The 16,600-nt window shown below is 38.9% G+C and overlaps 1 protein-coding gene across 4 annotated transcripts in view; it reads left to right on the forward strand.

The window, feature by feature from the left end:
- Nucleotides 1-887: 887 nt before the first annotated feature.
- USP53 (ubiquitin specific peptidase 53) overlaps nucleotides 888-16,600 on the forward strand; it is a 40,771-nt gene continuing 25,058 nt past the window's right edge. For 2 of the 4 annotated variants that reach the window (XM_074867222.1, XM_074867225.1), the window contains exons 1-3: nucleotides 888-944; nucleotides 10,441-11,130; nucleotides 13,447-13,539. In XM_074867222.1, coding sequence (XP_074723323.1) covers nucleotides 10,987-11,130; nucleotides 13,447-13,539 — 237 coding nt within the window. In that variant the 5' untranslated portion in view covers nucleotides 888-944; nucleotides 10,441-10,986. Of the gene's footprint in view, nucleotides 945-1,222; nucleotides 1,328-1,573; nucleotides 1,590-10,440; nucleotides 11,131-13,446; nucleotides 13,540-16,600 lie in introns of those variants that run through there. The other 2 variants (XM_074867223.1, XM_074867224.1) reach the window with 2 other exon arrangements.

Consider the following 16,600-nt stretch of genomic DNA (forward strand, 5'->3'; position numbering starts at 1 on the left):
TTTTACGGGCATTTTAAGTAAAGCAAATGTGCATAGACAGATATCCTGAAATGAGCACTGGGAAACAATTGCTGGAAAAGCAATCGCTGCTTCGTTGATTTTAATGGGTTATCAACTCAAAACCCCAGTGGTTTGGAGTAGCTCCAAGAGAGTCTTCCTGGGCTGCAACTAGACGACTTCAAGCGCTGCTCCCAGTTACCTGAGGCGCAGCCACTGCTGCTTTTTACACTTTAGGACAACCGCACCCTCAACCAGTGATAAAAGAGGGAGGGGGGGATGGAGTTGCGGCAGCCCCTTACCTTGCCACGGCTGCCCCAGTCCTCTGCCTTCAGCAGGACACGGGGAACCCCAACCCCGCCCGTCCCGCCGGCTGAGGCCCAGTGACGCCCGCGGGCCCTCAAGCGCCGGCCGCTGAGGGGGAGCCTTCCCGCCCACTGCACCGCCCACTGCGCATGCGCAGCCCCAGCTGCACGCCGACGGGGGCCGCCGCGCCCACCTACCGGGCTTTCTCCGGCCCGAGCGGGAGGTGGCAGCACTGTCATTGGCCTGGCTCCTCCAAGCGCTTCCCCCCTCTCCTGCTGCCCCCCTCCCTCAGCGCCTCCGCCCTCAGCAACCCCCCCTCTTCCCGGCGCCGGGCACGCTCGGCAAGATCCGGGCTACGGCCGGGGCGGCGTGAGCCTACGGACCTTCGCCTCCGCTCCCCGGCCGCCTCAGTGCGCAGGCGCGACGCGGGGCGGGGCGAGGCGGGGGAGGGAGGAGCGCGCGCGAGGCCGCCCCCGCCTCCCGACCCGGACTGGCCGGCGCGCGCGCGCCGCCCCGGAGCGCCGGACGCGGGGAGAGGAGGAGGAGGGGGAGGGGGAGCAAAAGTTGCTGTGAGGGTGGGGCCGCGCCTCGAGTCGCCGCCGGGAGGGGGCGAGAGAGGAGCTGCGTGCGGGAGACGGGAGGTGAGTCGGGGGGTGCCGGCGGGGTCGTGTCCCTGGCGGGGTGGGAGGTGAGGCCCCGCTCCCGGTGTGGCGGCGGGGGAGGCAGCCCAGCCGTGGTCTTGAGCTGGGCAAGGGGGAGCGGGGTCCGCCTCCGCTCTGCCGCCGGACGGGGCGGGGTGTGTCGGGCGGCAGCGGCCGGGGGCTGGGATCTGCCGCCGCGGGGCCGTTCACCTGCTGCCGGCGCGTCTGGGGGTGGCGGGGGGGCTGCGGCCGCCGCGCGCTCGGGTGCTGGGGCTGTACCACCGGGCGCGGAGCAGAGCCGGTGAGCGGCCGCCCCGACCCCAGGCGCCCCTGGCCGCTGCCCGGGGGAGCGGCGCCCACCCGCGGAGCGGGCCGGCGTGGAGGTGGGTAACGCGCTGCCGGGGTTAAATCCCGCCCGAGGACGGCGTGGGTGAGGGACAGAACCCGCTGGCGCTGCTCTGTGTGAGCGGAGGGGCAGGCTGGCCGGGCGGGGGGCACGGTCGTGTGGAGACGGTGCGAGCGCCTGTGTGGGCTCCCTAAGAGCCAGAACGTAAAGTTAATGTTTAACGTGGTAGTCACATGCCCATCAGCGAGTTTTTCTGGAGTGTTTTCAAAGACTGCGTCGAACAGGAAATGCCAGTACAGGTAGTATGGAGCTGTTTGAAATTTAATCAGATTACAGTATTTGGAGGCTGTCTTATTTGCTGTATTCGTACAAATAGAGCTTCAGAGGCACGTAGGTAGATGCATGCAAATTGTCTGCTTAGCAGCTGATCTAAATTTAAGTTTATCCCTTACTTTGATTTTCCATGCAAATATTTTAAAATCAGCTTTTCAGAGGAAATCTGTCTTGTTCTCTTGACGTGTATTTTTCCCTTCTCAAAATAAGTGTGAGCTTTACATATCTCTCCTTAATGCTTTATTCTGCACATGCAAAAAAAAAAAAAATCCCCTCTTGCTTAACTTGGAAGCTACTGCGATTATTTTAAGAGCAAAAACTTAATCGCGTGAATGGTACTCAATCACCTGATTGATGATGCAGTATTCCCTTCCCCCTCAAGGCAATAGAAATTACCTTGACTGACTTTATTATTAACTGTTCTGTTCTTGTAAAATGGGTGATTTTAGGTATCAAAGTAGTGAGAGCTCATGTTATAGTCTGGATATAAATTAGCCTCATCAACTGGTATGTAATCCTTTCTTCCCCTAACAGCCTTTTGCAAAGTAAGATGGATTTACTGGATGATTTTTTTTAAACATCAAATTACTTGTCTAAAAAGTTACTATCTGGGACCAGTGGGATGTTGACAATAAAAACACCTAAAATATGCACTTGACTTTTATATCAAAACTTGATAGTGCAGAATCTCTTTCAGTTGTACAGTGCGTGATGTACGCTACTGACAGAGTTGTTTGGGTATGAGACCCGTAGGACTTCAGGGTCGAGATGTTAACACTATCGTGTGTTTAAGTTACATTGTTTTCCAAGATCTTGGTAGCAACACTTTGTCATTTTTCCTTGGTTAATACCTCTTGATAGAGTAAAATGGTTTAGTCACTTGAGGGACGTAGTGATGAGAATGAAACCCATTCAGAGTTCTTCAAAAATGTCCTTGTGGTTTAAAGAGAAACAAGTTGAAGTTTGTTGGGGCCAGGTTAAATGATGGGTTAAGGCTGTAACAGGGAGATGGTCTGGATCAGAATTTTAGATGTGTGGGCTGAGTGTAATGTTTGTAGATAGGTTTGTACAGATTTGTTTGTGAAGAAATACATGAAGTGTAACGGTTCGGAACGTTGTTTTTTTTGTCAAGCCTGTAACATACCGGTGGTCTTAAAAGATGATGCTTATGTTACTATTAGTTGTAACTCTGTTATGTAGTTTTTCCTGGTGACTTAAGAAATCAGAAAGCTTTTTGGGAAGAAACAGAACTTGGTGTTTTGCACTTCTGTTCATGATCAAACACCTACGAAGGAAACTGAAAGACAAGGTTACACTTTGAACAGTCAGTTAATCTGGGATAAAAAGGCAAGTGTGAGAATTAGCGTTTTAAAGATACATTCTATTTTTTCGAGGCTCAAGAAAGAGTACATGGTAATCTTCAAACAAAGTACTTTCTAAAAGGAATAACGAGATGAAGAAACAAAAATGCTCTTCTCTGTAGTTACTGTGTGACAGTTCACTGTAAATGCTGGCTGATGTAATCGGTTCAGAATTTGTATTCCTTAAGACCTTTACTCGTGAGTTCCCATTGTAGCTATTTCTAAAGTTGGTTTCTAGTTGTAACAGCCCAGAGATGGTGAGCTGTGAACCTGTTGTTTTAGTTTTGATGCAAACAGGAAAGTTTTTATTGGAACAGGTTAAAGAAAAAAGTTGTATACTTATACAAAAGCCATCTGGGATAGCATCTACACTTCTGGTTCTCCCATCTTGAAAGGATACAGAGAAGTATGACGTGCAGGAGCAGTGGTTTGGCATATGAGAGACAGCTAAATGGATAAGGGCTGGAGAAGAGACAATAGAGGTCTTTAAAATAGAAAAAGACTTGGTTTAAAATCCTCACAAATCGGTTGGAAGAATTTCTAGAAGAGATAAACATCAAACACCCTTTTTGTCTCTTGGGGACCTCTGGGGTCAGTGACTGAAGGCAGAAAGAATGTGTCAGATCGATACCACTGGCAGGTATACTTGCAGATGGCCCACGAAATCAAGACTTATGGTCACTCCTGGGAATGTGATTGATTTTTTTTTTGTGTGTGTTGTCTTATAGTGTTGTTCTTGTTTCATATTATGTGTGTTGCAAGTAAGTGCTATTAATGAAGGGTTTTTTTCCTTCTGATGTTTCAAACAGTGAGAATTTGCATTCCTGTAAACATACTTCTTTGACAGCTTTTGAAGTGAATAGTGTAATTTTCAAAGACAAAGACTGGTGACTACTAAAAGCGTTAGGTGTATCTTATGGCAAATGAGATCTGTTGACATAGTTCAATACTGATAAAGGTGGAAGAGAACACGGTTTGTGCAGGGACCAAAAAAATTATGAGTCAGCCCCATTGAGGTGGATGTAAGAGTTTATTCAGTTTGAATTTCAGTCTTTTTCTGTATTTTTAAAGCAACTTGACTGTTGTTTGGGTTTGGGTTTTTTTTCTCAAATGTGGGGGAAAAATCATTGCCACCTCCAATATTGTAACAGTACAAATCATATTTTTGTTCTGTTGACAAAAATTGGCAATTTTAAGTGACAAGCTCTTGAGCTGTGGAAAACACTCAGATTCTCACAGTTGCAAGTTGTTGAATTTTTGATGGATTTCATTCTGTTGAGGAGGAGAAAGTAACCACAGTCCTAATAATGTTGGCTCACTGCAGAAAACTCTAGTGGTTTCCCATCATAAGTTTATTCCCTTGCAATACATTTAATCACCCTTCAGAATTTTTGTTGTCTTGTATCTAAATTCCTAAGTTATAACATATCTCAGTTTAGAAAGTGATTTACCAGAGTTGTCAGGCCATGGGGTGGGTTGCCAGGCTCAGCACAAAGGTGTGAACTGCCAGCAGAAACAAAAAGCTGTGTTGCTTAAAAGTAACCTTAGCATTGGGCATGAGAAAGGTTTGCTATTAGTCATTTATGCAACACCCTGAGAGTAGTTGCAAAATGAAGCTGAGAAGATGTAAATAAAAATTCTTCAGCCAAATTTGAGATGTGCACAGTCAACAACTTTTGAACCTATTGGCAGGTTTCCACACAGTTTGACAGAAGGGGTAGAAGTCTTAAAAATGATTATGTACTTACAAAGTGCATGAAAGCAAGCAGCTGACTGTGAGAGACCTTGTAATAAGATGTGAGGAGCAGAGTTGGCATATGCCCCAACTAGTGAGAAGACTGTGTGAGAAGTCAACCGTGAGACATAAAGCTATCAGGAGCCAGGCATTGTTAGTTCCAGTATTCACAGAACCATCTGTTTATCTCATCAGTTTTATCTAAATGGATATCAAAGATGCCTAAACCCAAATGTGCTCGTAGAAAGGTGATTTGTGGAGGTGAAATAGTAACTGCACTGATTTCTGAACTAATAAGTGATGTTACTTCTTACATTGAAAAGACTGCACCAGCTGCAGTTACTTACATGATAGGGTATACCAACAAAACAGGTGATAACATGCATTGTTGCTGATTAGTGTATTTGTTGTTCTGAAAGTTATAAAGGCAAGTGCCAGAAATTTGTGACAGGCATATATTTTTGTCCTGTAAGGCTGCACAACTAAGGGTAGCCAGGTGCTTGATGAGTGAAGAGCAGTGACTGAAATTAGGCAAGGTGGTAGAATTTAGGCTGATAAATAGATGTTGGTTTGAGAGTTCGTAGCCCTCTTTTCATATCTTTGGTTGAGAACAGTCATCCAAAACTGATCACTTTAGTCTGAAGGGCAAGAATATTTCTTTAACTCTCAGTTGCTAAAAATCTTATGTAGCATGTCAATAACACTATTGGGGAATAACTGTTTTGCTGAAAGATTGCACTTGTTGAAGACTGTATGGTTCAATGACTTACGATCTATCCTCAGTCACCCACACCTTTGTCAAGCCAAGAACTTATAAAGAACTGGTAAACCCCAGTGGCTAATAAATGCCACAGTGCTCTTGGCAACACTGGCTTACCACAGACATGTAAGAACAGTCTTCAGTTCCTAATTATAGTCCTACAGAGTATTGAATTTAGGTTAAGGAAGTCAGTGGTCTGAGTCCCAGTCATCTAAAAGCTTAACCAAATATTGTGGAAGGTGGAAGGAACCAAGATTGATCAGCAGCATCACTTCTCTGGTTTATGGAGTAATCTACAGTGAAGGTAGGCTTGTCAGCAGAGGAGTAATACTCTTGGGGGATGGTCCAAATCCAGAAAAATTTGCTGTGACTAAAGAGCATATGTCCTCACGAGTGTCTTCCACAATAGCTTTCTCTGAGCTTGGCTTTTTTCTTTTTTTTTTTTTTTTTTTTTTTAAATGAAACCAAACTTTGAGATATTTGTACAATGTAAATTTCAAGCCAAGATGCTACTATAAACTTTCCTTAGGGAGATGCTGTGATGATAAATGGGTGACAAGTTAATGCCATTGCTTACGAACCATCAGAAGGCTTGTCTACAGTGCCCCTCTTAGTAGTGAGTAAGAAGCTATGCGCCACAGTATTTGATGCAGGGTGGTAGTGGGACTTCCTACTCCAGGCTGGGACTTACTAATCACATTGGCCAGAGAGCTGTGTGTCAAGATAGTATTGTTTCACAGCAACTATTCCTTGGGTTGACGGTGACTGTTTTTGGGGAGAAAGAGTAGTAGATAAAACAAAGGGACTAGAGTTCCCATTCGTGCAAACTTCTAGTTGAGTAGTAGAAGTATAGAGAGATCTTTAAAATGGAATACCTTTCTCATACACCCTTCTTGTTCTTTCTTAAATATTTGACACGTTTGAACTGCTGGGGGATTTGGTTTAGTTTGACATAGAGGGTTTAAAGAATGCATTTATAGAACGAGTAATTTCAGAAGGTTGCATCAAAATAATTTTTAAGTAGTCACTTCTGATCCTTCTAGTGTTGTATTTAAATTTTTAGGAAAAGGTATACTAATTTTCGGGAAAAGGTGGGTAGTTAATAGAGACCATATGAACATAATATGACAGTGCTTTGGAAAATGGCTATCTGGCCCACATGAAAACTGCACAATGAATATATTCTGCAATTTATTAGAATAAGATTGTGTGCACTTACCTGGTGTGATAGTTGAAATTGTTTGTATCCACAACTTTGTGGATGTGAAATTAAACAGCAAGCATCTTAATGTAATGTGACAGTAGCACAGAGTAATCCAGAACCATTTTTTCATTAAATTCTTGCAGTGAGTAATCATAAGTTTTCTGAAACCCAGCCCAACAGCTAAATGCTTAGTGGATGGGATGTTTGTTCTAGGGCATCACTGAAATGCAGGACAAAATGACTTTCTAGATGTTCTTAGTGAATGAATGCCCTTTGTCTTAAATTGCTCTGGAAGAACTCTTGTTTCAAAACAGCATGTGTATTTCTTAGCAGTTAAAATACAGACTAGGTAAATTCAGAGGTTCTTCCCCCCCCCCATATCCATGCATAAATCTGTTGTTCAGAAACACAGGGAAATTGTGCTTGAAAGTATGATAAGAAAGAAACATAAGTTGATGGAATCTCATCTAACTTTGTGACTTAATATAAGTAAGTCCCAAGGCTGAAAATGAGAACTACAGAGCTAAAATTTTTCTGGAAGTTTTATGATTTTTGTCTGTTGGCCCTAGGGGTCAGTTTCACAGTTGTGTTTGTAGTAGCTATCTTCCTTTTGCATTTAAAGAAAAGCAAATTTAAAGAACACAAATGTTTCCCAAATTTAACATGGCTTTGGGTCTATCATTACACTTTTCTTCAGATGAGAAAATAACTTACTTATGAAGCAAGGATTCAACTTTTCTGTTTTTTGGCTGGAGATGAATCCTGCCATTCATGTCTATCCTTGGATTTCTTTAAATAACCAACTGTAGTCCAACCTCACTGTTGAATATGTGAAATCTGTTTCCGAATGGAAATTTAGATACCAGAAACATGTCTTCCCAGTAACTTCTATATTTTACCATTAGCATAGTCTACCTTTCCATCTATTTCCTTCCATTATTTTGGCTGCTAAATGCTGAGCGATCTTTACAGTTTAATGCAGACAGCAGGGAACAGGCTAGCTGAATGGCCCCTGTTGATGGGGTACCACTGTATGGGTAGTTTTGGAGATGAGAAGTGGTGTAGTGTATTCAGTAGGGAATTTATTTTAGACTGGGGAGACCCTGATGGCAAGCCTTGTGTTTCTGGGTCAGAACTCTATTGATCCTGTGCTCCTGTCTCCTCCCTCCACAATGAGGGAGGTCTCAAGCGTGCCTTGGAGAGTGCAAAGGCACTTTGCACCTCTATGGCTACCATACACCATCTGTACTGGTCCCAAACTAGCCTCTTTCCTGTTTTTTGCCTTTCTGTGCACACAGTTTGATATTGCTGATTACTAAAAATTGTTCATCTTAACCTCAGTTTTGTCTTCTGGGACAGCAGCAGGAGGGTGGAGAAAAGCATACGTAATTCTCCATATGGGAAATTATATAAAGTGGAATTAAGAACTCTGTATTGCCAGGAAAATGTGTGCTCAAGAAGTTTCTCTGGTATGTCAAGGAGCAAGCTGCTTTTGTGACAAAAGAGTATTAGATCAGTTTTTTACTATGGATTTAGAAATATTAAATCAGAAATTAGTAGAAAGTGTTTGATGGTTGAAAGAGATGAATGTAAGATTCTTCTGTTTTTTTAAATTTATGTTTTAAATAATAGTTATAATGTTATTTTTAGGAACTAAAAGTTACGGTTCCCTGTGATAACGGGAGACTTTGGACCAAATGATGCTTCATATTACTAAGCGTTTTTGAGGTGTGATACTGGCTTCTTGAATACATATGTATATGTATTTTTGTATATGGGTGCATATATATGTATCTGATTATATACATATTATGTATATCTGATATATTATTAGTTTTTTCCTTGACCCTTCTATATTAACCTTTACTGTAGTGATTCAATATTTTCTATTTATATACTGTACTAAAACTTTCTAATCAATACACTTGTTAAAAATATTTTCTTTCCTTTAATTGCCCTGTACGGAACTTATCACTTCTGCATACCTGACTTCAGAGAATCTTCAATCTTTTTCTGTGTTAATCTTTATTTTACTCTTGCCATCACCTCTGTCCCTGTTTTCTTAGAGTTTGGTCCTTTGTAGAATAGCTCTTATGCTGTGAAGCACTTAACTTTTTTTTCCCCCCACATAAAAGTCAAATATTTCTTTTAATTAATTTAAGATTCTAATAAGATGTTAAACTGATACGTGTTTCCAGTTATTCTCTACAACTTATTTTTTTTACCTTTCTGGATTTATTGAAGTGAACATAAAGAAAACAAAATTACCATACTATAGTCTGTCAAGGTCAGCTTCCGGTTAGATTTGAGATTCCTTGATCAGTGCTGTCACAAATCACACTTACAATTTCCAGTATTAATAAATCAAATTACTTACGGGTGAGATACAGTAACATCAGTAAACAAACAAAACCCATCTAATTATGCATAGGGCAACAGGAACTTTTGGTTAGGTTCCAGTTATTGATTTTTTTTTTGATAATACAAGCAAGTACGAATGTTTCTTTTAAATAAAGGGGAATGGTTTTAGGGGTGCAAGTCTTTCTACAGGTATTTTTGAAAGTCATGTGATGTGTTTCTGTGGTATCCCAGATGTACAATATTTGAGAGGTGTAGAACTGTTTGACGTGAATGTGTTGTTGGTTGTTCTGAGCTGGGGAAAATTATCTTCCAATTTATACAGTATTCCAGCTACAAAATTTATTTGTGTTTTTTAATGCTGCTCACCAATCTTGAAAGGCTTGCACAGTGGAAAAAAACTGTAGTGAGAAGGCTGCAAGCTTTGAAGTATGCTGATAGGACTTTAGTATCTCACATGCTTATAAAATCAAAGGTGATTATCTTGGTTGTAATGTGAGGCCCAAATTTCACCTGTGTGGTGTTTTTTTTTCCCTTTCCCAAATATGCAGTCTTAATTGCTTTGGTTTATTTAAATTTATTCTGTTATGTGCCATTACTTCAAATGTTTATGTGGATGATGTAGTAATGCCAAACTGATTGAATAATCCATTGTTGTGAGATGCATCACTGCATGGGCTTTATGTGTGCCTGTAGCAATGTTCTGGATGATGAGTCATTTAACCTTAAATATGTACCTTCAACAATGAGGGAAACAACTCTTATTGTTGGAATTTGAAAATCTTGGAATCAGTTATTGGGGCAGCTACGAGAATGTTGTTGCTCAGCTATTAGCTGTGTTTTTCTGGATGCTTTAAGAATACAACTAGGTTAATGATGTATTTATGTTGTGTTTACTAAGTAGTACGAATTTTTGAAAGATGAGTAAGTACTAGCTGAGAATCCATCTATATCATTTTAGTAATCTTAAAGACCTAGAAATACGTATCTGTTCCTGTGATTTGCTGGGATACTGAAATCGAAACCACCTTAGGCTTTCAAGTGTTGAATAAAAATACTTCTTGGTAATCTTTTTATTAGACTCTGAGATTCAAAGTTAGAATAGCTCTGGTGGTTATATGGTCATTTTATAACCTGTTGCATATTGTTAGAAAAACCTTTACAGTAATTTTATTGTGATCTTTAGAGGTGTGTAATAAGTTAGAAGATTATGACGGATAAAATAATTTTTCTGTCTTAAAAGAACTGTTAGGTGGCAATTGTTTCTCTTCCTCTTCCCTGATTGTTGTATCTGCCTTTAGATTAAGAGGTTCTTTTGGCCATGATCTCTTTTCTGATTTAGGTTTTTAACATTTTGGAAAATTCTATTTTTATATTTTCTGTTTTTTTCCTATTTCAGATTCACTGCAAGGAGAATGAAATAAACATGGCATCTTCTAAACTGGAATATATTTTGTGGGTCACAGTTAAAAGTAAAAAGAAGATGGAACGAAATGAGCGAACAGGAGTGTAACACCTGTCAAGAACCTTCCATTTTTGTGATATATATATATAAACTTGCCATATAATACAGCTAATGATTTATAGTAATACTTTATTGATATCCGTGAAAGGACAAGTCAGTTACTGTGCAACTTGCTTAATAAGAACTTTTATTCTAATAACTTTTAACATGTTTTAACGTTAACTGAACACCTTATTTTCTTTTTAAAGTCTGCGAGTTAAACACTTTATATAGCTGTATTTTTACTGAGAGACTGATCCTGATAGATGGCTGACAGCTGCTCGTGGAAAATGGACTTAAACCCATGAATGGTTACCGTTGCACAGTGTTGAATGGAATGCCATGACTTTTAGAGCAGTTCTCTTAGGACCTTCTTTGCCTTGCACCCATCATATCCTTAAATATTTAAGCATAAATACTGCAATTACAGTCTAAAAAATAATGGCATGGGTGAAATTCTTGAGAAAACCTGGGGGTAACCTTGGAAAAGTTTATCAGCCTGGAAGTATACTATCCCTGGCCCCTACAAAAGGCTTATTAAATGAGCCGGGACAAAACAGCTGCTTTCTTAATAGTGCTGTTCAGGTAAGAAAAAACTCGATTTTTTTTTTTAACAGTTCTGGTTTTGTAGCAGCTTAGATGGTCATAGTAGGGAATGTGTTCTCTTGGCAATGCTTTTTACCATTTGTATTGCAGTATGTGAATTCTACAGAAAAATACAGCACATTTTACAATGGTGTTAAATTGAGTTCTCAGTTAAACTTCTTAATGTTTTAAAGTAAGACAGAACAGCATGTCTGAATTGATTGAGAGTATTAAATATTTAATTTTGCAAAAAATGACAGCATGTTACTTTGCATACATTAAGAATATAAGAAAAAATTTCCTTTTGTATTTGGAAACTTACGATTCATAACTCTAAAATTTGCTGTTTGAATTTTGAAACTAATTTTTCTGCCAAACATAGCAGTTTTATTACTTGGCAAAATTTGAGACACTTTTTAATGTGAGGCAACCAGTACTACTACTTGTATTGAATAGGACACTATTTCTATTGAAATACCATTTTCTCAGGATTAGCACTTGAGTCTGTGGTACTGGGGCATATCAGAAGATGCACGTATAGTTGAAAGCTTTGATTCTAATCTTAGGAAAGATTTGTGGAATTAGAGTATGAGATGTACTTGATACCAAAGAAAAATCACTTGGATTTCTTTTTACTGTTCATATGCATACATATTACCGACCAACTTCCTGCATGTGTTTACCTATACGCTGTTCTGTTTTTACATGAGCTGTAATTGAAAAAATGTTGGCTCTTCAGATCTCGTGAGTGTAGTTTAATAGTGCAGTGACATTAGCATGATAAAAAAATTGAGCTTTTACAGGCCTACTTATTACAGGGTAAATGAGGATCTACTTAATTCTGTGACAGAGCAGTGCTAGCCTTTTCACATTGTCTGCAAGTCAGAACACCAGGCACAGTTTAGTTTATACTATAGTCTTTTTAAGTCTAGAAATTATCAACAACAACAGATTTCTAGGCTGTGCAAATGAAGATCAGAACAATATAGTTTTTGTAACGCTTAAATTTTGGATCTGATCATTTTCAAATTGTACAGAATTATTTGTCAAGTGCCAGAGGGCTTAATAGATGCATAGACTTCCTAAAAAAACCTGTAAGTCTTAAAAAGGGTATGGATTTAAACATAGGAGATATGGCAGATACATCTACGTGGTGTGTATGTGTATGGTATCTAAATGTGTTTAAAAATGTACAATAGATTTAGTAGAATGAGTTTGCTCATTCAATGGAAACAGCATGACCTATGTTTTCTTGCAGTTTTGCTACTTTCCCGTAGGGTACCCTAAAATTAAACCCTAAGTCATTTTTAGTTACAGTTTCAGACAATCCTACTACTTCACAACCTACTGCTGTTTATCAAACAGTGGCTGATAATTAGTGACTGCCCTTTTACAAGGAGGAATGTGTTCCTTTCTTTTTTGTTCTTTTAACCTCTGTTCAACCTTCAGAAAGGAGGTTTGGACATTCATTTTCAAATGCATCCTAATTCATTTTAGCTTTTATAGTTATAGATAGGATTTTGTTTTCTGGATTTGCAGCTGTTGTGTTACTGTGCCTTTTGAACTCATTTTGGGGTTTTTTATTTTTTTAATGAGCAACTTTCTGAACGACTGCATTGATTGTGTACCTGAGACATTAGATACTGAAAGCAGTGTAGTGTAGCCAAGCTGACATTACCTTTATATAGAGTAGTTGCACAAATAAAAGGTAGAAACATACCTAATTAAGCACCAGGATTATTTTGATCTATGGAAAACCAGATGTATTTCAGCAATCATTTTTGTAAGAGACCATAAGACTGTAGTACAGTCTTAACCCAAAATGCTTGCATTTTACCTAGCAATTCAGTTTCCATGTTTCCATCTTTTTTTGGTATGTTGTTTTTTTATTTGAAAGAAGAAAGCACAGAGCGAGGGAGAGGGAAAGAAAAAGAGAAATTAAGTAAACCCTATAGCCACCTTCCTCTTATGTGAAGCCATAAGAAGACTATTACAATCTTTGTACATAGTTTAGCTTGCTGCTTGTTTCCATGAGAGTTCTTCATCTCTCTTTCCTCACAAACTACATTGTTTGCTATTGTTTCAAAAACTTTAAAAAGGAGATCTAAATTTTGAGTGTTGAATGCGAACATTCCACTTCCACCTCCACAATTTACCAAACTAATGGAAAAGGACTGTAATTATTGTAGCAATGTTGGTGCCCCAGTTGTACGTGTTATGTGAGGTTAAAAAAAGAAAATCTACTATATGTCGCTGTATTAAACATAGAACCTTCAGAACTCATTACTTACTCTCTGTGAAACTTTATTTTTATAGGTATTATGGCAACTTGACATATTTCGACGAAGTTTAAGAGGTTTAACTGGACATGTGTGTCAGGGAGATGCGTGCATATTTTGTGCTTTAAAGGTAAATAATTTTTGAAGAATCTTCTTTCAAAATGAGGGGAAAAATAATTTGACTATTTTTTACTAATTTATATCCCTATCAGACATAGTCTGGGTGACTCTAAGTCATTCGTGTGTAAAAAAAGCAATTTAGATTTAAGGACATTTGTAACAGATGTTTGTAACAGATATTTTCTTGTGTTAAAAGAAGACGTTTTACAGTATACAAACTTTACAGTACTTAAACATAAAACTTTTCTCTATTAAAAGACAGTATAACTAATTTGAGAATTTCTAGCTAGCCTCTCACAGATTATTTTTCTTTGATTTGCATGCATATGCTTTTGTTCTTTCCTGTAGTGTTTGAATACAGTTATTTTACAATAGCTATGTTACTGTCTGATAAGGTCTCAAGATTATTTTTTACTCGGTAGTTGATGGTAATGGTGCAGAACTTAATTGTTCAGTTTGTAAGTAATGAAAGGCAAGTAGTGGTACTGGAAAACTAATGGAAGTTGGTAACTTTTGAGTATTTGAAGGTAAATCAGATCTGCATATCTTAACTAGCGCATAAAACTTGCGCTTCGAACAGTTTTGTAACTCATCTGAAGTCTGTAAACAAATGTCAAATTCTGTTAGGTTCTTACTGTTTCTGCTGTACTGGTATTTGGCTGCCTGCAGTTACTAGGGAAATAGCTGTAAGCATGGTATCTCTGTTTCGTTGGGATAAAAATTCCAATCAAAAAATGTATAGGGGTGTCTTTTTTAGTAGTATACACCTTCTACTCTTACTGCAATTTGATAGTAAAGACATTTTTGGGATTCTAATACAGGACTGTAGAATGTATAGTCTAATATGGTAGTACATACAGTGATATAGAGAACTGGGAATCACTCATCTGGAGGCAGCTGAAAGGGACAAAGCTATTTGAAAATGTAGTTCATTGAGGGAGTGGGTTTTGATCCTAAATTGTAGGCAAGGATAAGCCAAGTATTTTAGAGTTTATTCTCGGAGAGTTTCACAGACCAAACCTTGTTATTGAATAAGTGTTTTAGGCAAGAACTGTTTGCAGTGACATTTATTTAATCTTTCAGGAGGTGTATAATGTATGTGCCATGTAGTTTTTTCAGCTATTTTTAGTGTTTATCAGGCTTGCAGTATAGTACAGCTGGTTTTGAATGTGTCCCTGTCTTTTTCCAAACATAGGGTGTTTTGGTTTTTTTTTCTAAAAGGTGCCATTTTATTTCTTTGGTTAAAATGGCTAATTTTAAAAAGCCAACAAGTTGAAGTAGGTTGAGACTACACATATTCAGACTAACTCCCTGAGGGTTTTATTCCAGACTTTTGACGAGCTCTTGACTCTGCAGAACTTGTTGGCACTTCTGGTTTCACCAGTGTTTTGATGCATATCAGGTTCTTCTGCTTGCTGGACACTTGATCTTATTAATACACGAAGTCCACAACATAACTCAGGCATACCTGTGTTTTCAGACAAAATCTTGTATCTTCTTGGGGTGATAGCTTTAGTTTCCTGCAGTTTTGTGTGTATAGGGATTCATGTTCATATCTGATGTGATAATACAGAGTAAACTTTATGGCCTTTTCCTTTTGATTTGACCTATATTATATGTGAAGTTCTGGTCATATACAGTCCTGTTCAAAGATGCATTGGAACTACTTTTAAGAAATGATGAGGGATTGAAGGGTGACAATTGCTGGAATGTATGTGTTACACTACATATTCTTAATGACTAATATTGCTGAAATCATAGCAAAAAAATAATGCAGCAGCTTCAACGTGCTCAGAAACATGAAGAAGGTAGTGCTCATGGTGTGTTGCAATTGAACTTGTAAGTAATGAATCATTCCATTCTAATGGTGCACTTGTGAAGACCAGGTACTTCTTTTTTTCAAGCGAAGTGTACAACCTGGTGTACCTTAATATCCTCTCTCTTCCTGTAATTTTTGGGGCTCCAGTACAAAATAAGATAAATTTTGCATCACTTTAAGTCACCTTCCAAAGCAATACACTAGCTTTGGCTGCTTCATAAGGCTGCTGTAATTTAGGACTTGAAATTTTCTTTATTCTTTCAAGTATCTGTTCTTGAAGGATTGATTACGCCCCTGATGTATCTTTTTGTGTGATTTATCTAAATGGCACCTGAATGGTACCTGAATATTTTACGTTGCCTGAACTGTTAGGTCTTCCTATTTTGATAACGTTCCCAAGAATACTGATAAGAAGTGGCTTTGCTCCTGTTTGGAAATTGGTTAGAATGCACTTAGTTACTGTTTTAAAAGTGTAGTTATGATCTTTATAACTCTGTGGCCAGTACCCTAGGTACTGAACTCAAAAACATTGTGGTTAACTCATTTGGAAGTATCTGTCCTCAGTCATTATGTACACTACTGGTTTTGCTGTCTTGGCTTTTCAGAGATACTGCTTGAGTGATTCTGTTTGCTCTGTGTTCAGAACCTGGGGCATTTTGATTTTCATGCAGTGTATATGCTGGGTGAGGATGCATTTCAGTAATTTGTTTGTAACTTGGGTTGATTTTTTTTTTTTTTTTTTGTGTGTGTGTATGTATGTGTGGTCTTGGGCTGTTTTAACCCTTCTTACTTATTCACCAATAAAGAAGGATATTTTACCTACATCAGCCTCTCGTATAAACTAAAAGCATAGCCAATAAGTTCTGGTTTACCTCAATGGATTCAGTTCAATCCGTTATCTTTTTATTTTGGTGGTGTTCTGAGAGCTAAATATGCTCTTTTCTTCTCTGGATAACACTGGGGTGGGACTTCGACTTTGCAGGCCACTAAAATGAGCATACATATCTGCATAACTGCTTATCTGTACTTTTTTTTAGCTGGACATGTAAGGCTCTGTTGCATACCAGAAATGACCTAGCAGCCAAAATGAGAAGTGATTAAATGTTTTCAAAGCAGAGTTTACTTGTTTTTAACAGATCTGGTAATACTTAATTTTGAATGTTTATACTGACATATTGACTGTAATTTTTATCAGTAGTCCTTACTTTTTGTTATGAGAGGGAAGTTTAAATATTTGACAGACACCCTAGAA

This window comes from Strix uralensis, chromosome 4 (genome assembly GCF_047716275.1).
Source record: "Strix uralensis isolate ZFMK-TIS-50842 chromosome 4, bStrUra1, whole genome shotgun sequence".
In the NCBI taxonomy this organism is placed as follows: Eukaryota; Metazoa; Chordata; class Aves; order Strigiformes; family Strigidae; genus Strix; species Strix uralensis.